This window comes from Oncorhynchus keta, chromosome 37 (genome assembly GCF_023373465.1).
Source record: "Oncorhynchus keta strain PuntledgeMale-10-30-2019 chromosome 37, Oket_V2, whole genome shotgun sequence".
Lineage (NCBI taxonomy): Eukaryota > Metazoa > Chordata > Actinopteri > Salmoniformes > Salmonidae > Oncorhynchus > Oncorhynchus keta.
Window position 1 is genome coordinate 26920276 of NC_068457.1, and position 7500 is coordinate 26927775.

At 45.7% G+C, this 7500-nt stretch overlaps 1 protein-coding gene across 1 annotated transcript in view; it reads left to right on the forward strand.

Annotated features, from left to right (window-relative positions):
• The window catches only part of LOC127916632 (dystrophin-like), a 351583-nt gene that overhangs the window by 38961 nt on the left and 305122 nt on the right, over positions 1-7500 (forward strand). The window contains exons 3-4 of the mRNA XM_052498942.1: positions 4691-4783; positions 6564-6641. Coding sequence (XP_052354902.1) covers positions 4691-4783; positions 6564-6641 — 171 coding nt within the window. The remainder of the gene's footprint in view (positions 1-4690; positions 4784-6563; positions 6642-7500) is intronic.

Here is a 7500-nt window from a genome sequence, read left to right on the forward strand (position 1 = left end):
CATAAAAACAAACAGACTGGGAAGGAGGGAGGGAGAGATGTGGAGAGGCAGAGGAGGGAGGGAGGGAGAGAGAGAGAGAGAGAGAGGAAGGAAGGAAGGAAGGAAGGAAGGAAGGAAGGAAGGAAGGAAGGAAGGAAGGAAGGAAGGAAGGAAGGAAGGAAGGAAGGAAGGAAGGAAGGAAGGAAGGAAGGAAGGAAGGAAGGAAGGGAGGGAGAGAGGGAGAGAGGGGAGAGGGAGAGGAGGAAGGGAGAGAGAGGGGGAGAGGCAGAGGGAGGGAGGGAGGGACAGAGGCAGAGGAGGGAGGGAGGGAGGGAGGCAGAGGAGAAGGGAGGGAGAGAGAGAGGGGAGGCAGAGGGAGGGAGGGAGAGAGAGAGGGGAGGAGGCAGAGGAGGGAGGGAGAGAGAGAGGGGGAGAGGCAGAGGAGGGAGGGAGAGAGAGAGGGGGAGAGGCAGGCAGAGGAGGGAGGGATGTGGAGAGGCGACAAGATGGATGGAGACAGACAGACAGACAGACAGACAGACAGACAGAGACAGACAGACAGACAGACAGACAGACAGACAGACAGAGCCACGAAGAGAACTGTGAACTGTAGAATTGAACAGCGCTAGCCTGAAATCCACACTGAATCACTCAGATTCGCTACTGTTTCAGACAGTGAAGTAATATTCAGTTTGGATCCGATTCCAAACCAGAGCAGAAACATAGACTTGGCAGTCTTAGCAGACATGATAAGTACAGATGTATAATCTTAATTTGATCTCTCTTTTGTTGTTGAGAATTTTACTGCATCGCAGGGAATGCAGAAGAGCTTTGTGATTTACATAAATTTACTGAAACCTACACCAACACACGGTCATATTAACAGCCTCACCTCCATCAAGCAACATTATGGACTAAACATTCAAATCCTGTTGCTGCAGGATTATTTAGCTGTGACAGTACAGGTCAAATGAAAGACCCTACATCTGTAGCAGTACAGAGAATAGGCTTGGAGATGAGGGAACACTTATATTAATGACATCACAGCATGCATTCCAAATGGCACCCTATTCCCTATATAGTGCACTACTTTTGACCAGGGCCCATAGCACTGTCAAAACTAGTGCACTATAGGGAAGAGGATGCTATTTAGGAGACAGCGTACTTTACCCTCTGACTGGGAATACTTGTGAAATGAAAGATGATTTTGCTGGAAAAACAAGATGTTTCTGTCTTTTCATTTTGATTTGCGTTGCATTAAACAACGACCTGGAAGTTATTATGAAGTCTGCAGCAGAAGACATTTATCACAGAGCAGGACTTAGAGGTTAACCTGCCCCTGTATAGATACCACCAGTACACCCTTCATACTAGATTAGATAACTGACTGTAGCTACATCTTCTCTCTGTGTTAGTGTTGGAGATATGTCTCTCTGTGTTAGTATTGGGGATTTGTCTCTCTGTGTTAGTATTGGAGATATGTCTCTCAGTGTTAGTATTGGAGATATGTGTCTCAGTGTTAGTATTGGAGACATGTCTTCTCTCAGTGTTAGTATTGGAGGTATGCCTCTCTGTGTCAGTATTGGAGATATGTCTCTCAGTGTTAGTATTGGAGATATGTCTCTAAGTGTCAGTATTGAAGATATGTGTCTCAGTGTTAGTATTGGAGATATGTCTTCTCTCAGTGTTAGTATTGGAGGTATGCCTCTCTGTGTTAGTATTGGAGATATGTCTCTCAGTGTTAGTATTGGAGATATGTCTCTCAGTGTTAGTATTGCAGATGTGTCTCTGTGTTACTATTGGAGTGTTAGTATTGGAGATATGTCTCTCAGTGTTAGTATTGGAGATATGTCTCTCAGTGGCAGTATTGAAGATATGTGTCTCAGTGTTAGTATTGGAGATATGTCTTCTCTCAGTGTTAGTATTGGAGATATGTCTCTCAGTGTTAGAATTGGAGATATGTCTTCTCTCAGTGTTAGTATTGGAGATATGTCTCTCAGTGTTAGTATTGGAGATTTGTCTCTCAGTGTTAGTATTGGAGATTTGTCTCTCAGTGTTAGTATTGGAGATTTGTCTCTCTGTTACTATTGGAGAAATGTCGCTCAGTGTTAGTATTGGAGATATGTCTCTCAGTGTCAGTATTGAAGATATGTGTCTCAGTGTTAGTATTGGAGATATGTCTTCTCTCAGTGTCAGTATTGGAGATGTGTCTCTCAGTGTTAGTATTGGAGATTTGTCTCTCAGTGTTAGTATTGGAGATTTGTCTCTCTGTCAGTATTGGAGATTTGTCTCTCAGTGTTAGTATTGGAGATTTGTCTCTCTGTCAGTATTGGAGATTTGTCTCTCTGTCAGTATTGGAGATATGTCTCTCTGTCAGTATTGGAGATTTGTCTCTCTGTCAGTATTGGAGATTTGTCTCTCTGTGTTAGTATTGGAGATATGTCTTCTCTCAGTGTTAGTATTGGAGATATGTCTCTCTGTCAGTATTGGAGATATGTCTCTCTGTCAGTATTGGAGATTTGTCTCTCTGTCAGTATTGGAGATATGTCTCTCTGTCAGTATTGGAGATTTGTCTCTGTGTTAGTATTGGAGATATGTCTCTCTGTGTTAGTATTGGAGATATGTCTCTCTGTGTTAGTATTGGAGATATGTCTCTCTGTGTCAGTTTGGAGATATGTCTTCTCTCAGTGTTAGTATTGGAGATATGTCTCTCTGTGTTAGTATTGGGGATATGTCTCTCTGTGTTAGTATTGGGGATTTGTCTCTCTGTGTTAGTATTGGGGATTTGTCTCTCAGTGTTGGTATTGCAGATTTGTCTCTGTGTTACTATTGGAGATATGTCTCTCAGTGTTAGTATTGGAGATATGTCTCTCTGTGTCAGTATTGGAGATATGTCTCTCAGTGTTAGTATTGGAGATATGTCTCTCAGTGTTAGTATTGCAGATTTGTCTCTCTGTGTTAGTATTGGAGATATGTCTCTCAGTGTTAGTATTGGAGATATGTCTCTAAGTGTCAGTATTGAAGATATGTCTCTCAGTGTTAGTATTGCAGATGTGTCTCTATGTTACTATTGGAGTGTTAGTATTGGAGATATGTCTCTCTGTGTTAGTATTGGAGATATGTCTCTCTGTGTTAGTATTGGAGATATGTCTTCTCTCTGTGTTAGTATTGGAGATATGTCTCTCTGTGTTAGTATTGGAGATATGTCTCTCTGTGTTAGTATTGGAGATATGTCTCTCAGTGTTAGTATTGCAGATGTGTCTCTGTGTTACTATTGGAGATTTGTCTCTCAGTGTTAGTATTGGAGATATGTCTCTCAGTGGCAGTATTGAAGATATGTGTCTCAGTGTTAGTATTGGAGATATGTCTTCTCTCAGTGTTAGTATTGGAGATATGTCTCTCAGTGTTGGTATTGCAGATTTGTCTCTCTGTCAGTATTGGAGATTTGTCTCTCAGTGTTAGTATTGGAGATATGTCTTCTCTCTGTGTTAGTATTGGAGATATGTCTCTCAGTGTTAGTATTGGAGATTTGTCTCTCAGTGTTAGTATTGGAGATTTGTCTCTCTGTCAGTATTGGAGATTTGTCTCTCAGTGTTAGTATTGGAGATTTGTCTCTCTGTCAGTATTGGAGATTTGTCTCTCTGTCAGTATTGGAGATATGTCTCTCTCTGTCAGTATTGGAGATTTGTCTCTCTGTCAGTATTGGAGATTTGTCTCTCTGTGTTAGTATTGGAGATATGTCTTCTCTCAGTGTTAGTATTGGAGATATGTCTCTCTGTGTCAGTATTGGAGATATGTCTCTCTGTCAGTATTGGAGATTTGTCTCTCTGTCAGTATTGGAGATATGTCTCTCTGTCAGTATTGGAGATATGTCTTCTCTCTGTGTTAGTATTGGTGATATGTCTTCTCTCTGTGTTAGTATCGGATATATATCTCTCTGTGTTAGTATTGGAGATACGTCTCTCTGTGTTAGTATTGGAGATACGTCTCTCTGTGTTAGTATTGGAGCTATTGCCCCTCTGTGTCAGTTTGGAGATATGTCTTCTCTCAGTGTCAGTATTGGAGAAATGTCTTCTCTCAGTGTTAGTATTGGAGATATGTCTTCTCTCTGTGTTAGTATTGGAGATATGTCTCTCAGTGTCAGTATTGGAGATATGTCTTCTCTCAGTGTCAGTATTGGAGATATGTCTTCTCTCAGTGTTAGTATTGGAGATATGTCTTCTCTCTGTGTTAGTATTGGAGATATGTCTCTCAGTGTCAGTATTGGAGAAATGTCTTCTCTCAGTGTTAGTATTGGAGATATGTCTTCTCTCAGTGTTAGTATTGGAGATATGTCTCTCTGTGTTAGTATTGGAGATACGTCTTCTCTCTGTGTTAGTATTGGAGATATGTCTCTCTGTGTTAGTATTGGAGATATGTCTCTCTGTGTTAGTATTGGAGATATGTCCTCTCTGTGTTAGTATTGGAGATATGTCTTCTCTCTGTGTCAGTATTGGAGATATGTCTCTCTGTGTTAGTATTGGAGATATGTCTGTCGGAGTGTCACGATGGGCTGACCTTGCTCAAAGGCACAACGACAGGATATTATGGTACCTAGGGTCTGAAAACAGAAAAACCAGCACATCTCCCATTTTGTCTTGCTCTGCTCAGGATTTGAACTGACATCGTTCCTGTGTATCCTGTAGTGATGTGTTGTGCCCTGTTTCCTCAGGCAGGGAAGCCCCCCATCCAGGACCTCTTCACCGACCTGTGTGATGGCCGTCGCCTGCTGGAGCTGCTGGAGGGACTGGCAGGTCACGAGCTGGTCAGTAATGTCATCATTATCCTCCATCCTCCTAACCCCATTCACCTCCTCACCTCCTTATCCTCCTAGCCCCACGTATCTCCTTCACCTCCTCACCTCCTCACCTCCTTATCCTCCTAGCCCCACGTATCTCCCTCACCTCCTCACCTCCTTATCCTCCTAGCCCCACGTATCTCCTTCACCTCCTCACCTCCTTATCCTCCTAGCCCCATGTATCTCCCTCATCTCCTCACCTCCTTATCCTCCTAGCCCCACATATCTCATTCACCTCCTCACCTCCTTATCCTCCTAGCCCCATGTATCTCCCTCATCTCCTCACCTCCTTATCCTCCTAGCCCCACGTATCTCCTTCACCTCCTCATCTCCTCACCTCCTTATCCTCCTAGCCCCACGTATCTCCCTCACCTCCTCTCCTCCTTATCCTCCTAGCCCCACGTATCTCCCTCACCTCCTCACCTCCTTATCCTCCTAGCCCCACGTCTCCACCTCTCCTTCACCTCCTCATCTCCCTCACCTCCTTATCCTCCCTAGCCCCACGTATCTCCCTCACCTCCTCATCTCCTCACCTCCTTATCCTCCTAGCCCCACGTATCTCCCTCACCTCTCCTCACCTCCTTATCCTCCTAGCCCCATGTATCTCCCTCATCTCCTCACCTCCTTATCCTCCTAGCCCCATGTATCTCCCTTACCTCCTCATCTCCTCACCTCCTTATCCTCCTAGCCCCATGTATCTCCCTCACCTCCTCACCTCCTTATCCTCCTAGCCCCATGTATTTCCCTTACCTCCTCATCTCCTCACCTCCTTATCCTCCTAGCCCCATGTATCTCCCTTACCTCCTCATCTCCTCACCTCCTTATCCTCCTAGCCCCATGTATCTCCCTTACCTCCTCATCTCCTCACCTCCTTATCCTCCTAGCCCCATGTATCTCCATCACCTCACCTCCTTATCCTCCTAACCTCACTCTCTCTCCTCCACGTCCTCCTAACCTCACCTATCTCCTCACTTCCTTATCCTCTTGACCCCACTTATCTCCTCGCCTCCTCGCCTCCTTACCTCCCTAACCCCACTTATCTCCTCAACTCCTCACTTATCTCCTCACCTATTATACCAGTTGTCTTTCTCCTTGCATTTCTTCTCCTCCTCCACTATCCTTGTCCTAAACGTTATACAATAGCTTTTATTGTAATTTAAACCTCTTTCAGCAATGGCCCTGAGCAAGGTCTCTCTCTCTCTCTCTCTCTCTCTCTCTCTCTCTCTCTCTCTCTCTCTCTCTGTGTGTGTGTTCTCTCTCTCTCTCTCTCTCTCTCTCTCTCTCTGTCTCTTTCTCTGTCTCTTTCTCTATCTCTCTCTCTTTCTCTCTCTCTCTTTCTCTTCTCTCTCTCTCTCTCTTTCTCTCTCTCTCTCTCTCTCTCTCTCTCTCTGTGTGTGTGTGTGTTCTCTCTCTCTTCTCTCTCTCTCTCTCTCTCTCTCTCTCTCTCTCTCTCTCTCTCTCTCTCTCTCTCTCTCTCTCTCTCTCTCTCTCTCTCTGTCTCTGTCTCTGTCTCTGTCTCTGTCTCTCTCTCTGTCTCTCTATATCGTGTTCAGTAAATAAAGCCTCAGTGTGTTCTGAAGGATCTCTTCTCTCTGTGTGTGTGTGTGTTCTGAAGGATCTCTTCTCTCTGTGTGTGTTTGTTCTGAAGGATCTCTTCTGTGTGTGTGTGTGTGTTCTGAAGGATCTCTTCTCTCTGTGTGTGTTTGTTCTGAAGGATCTCTTCTCTCTGTGTGTGTGTGTTCTGCAGGTGAAGGAGAGAGGATTCACGCGCGTCCACTCACTAAACAATGTCAATAGAGCGTTGCAGATCCTACAGAAGAACAATGTACGTATTAGTGAACAGATCACACACTGAGGAGGAGGAGGAGGAGGGATGAGGGATGAGGAAGAGAGAGGAGGAAGAGAGGAGGAGGAAGAGAGGAGGGGAAGGAAGAGAGGAAGAAGAGAAGGAAGAGAGGAGGAGGAGAAGGAAGAGAGGAAGGGGAGGAAGAGGAGAAGGAAGAGAAGGTGATGAAGAGAGGAGGAGAAGGAAGAGAGGAAGTGGAGGAAGAGAGGAGGAGGAGAAGAGAGAAGGGGGAGGAAGAGAGGAAGGGGAGGAAAGAGGAGGAGGGAGAAGAGATCTCTTCTCTCTGGGGGAGGAAGAGAGGAGGAGGAGAAGAGAGAAGGGGGAAGGAAGAGAGGAAGGGGAGGAAGAGAGTCAAGGAGGAGAAGAAGAGAGAAGGGGGAGGGAAGAGAGGAAGGGGAGGAAGAGAGTGAGGAAGGAGGAGAAGGAAGAGAGAAGGGGGAGGAAGAGAGGAAGGGAGAGAGGAAGGGGGAGGAAGAGAGGAAGGGGAGGAAGAGAGGAAGGAGAGGAAGAGAGGAGGAAGAGAAGGAAGAGAGGAAGGGGAGGAAGAGAGAAGGGGGGAGGAAGAGAGGAAGGGGAGGAAGAGAGGGGAGGAGGAGAAGGAAGAGAGAAGGGGAGGAAGAGAGGAGGAGGAGGAGAAGGAAGAGAGAAGGGGGAGGAAGAGAGGAAGGGCGAGGAAGAGAGGAGGAAGAGAGGAAGAGAGGAAGGGGAGGAAGAGAGAAGGGGAGGAAGAGAGGAGGAAGGGGAGGAAGAGAGGAAGGGGAGGAAGAGAGAAGGGGGAGGAAGAGAGGAAGGGGAGGAAGAGAGGAGGAAGAGAAGGAAGAGAGGAAGGGGAAGAGAG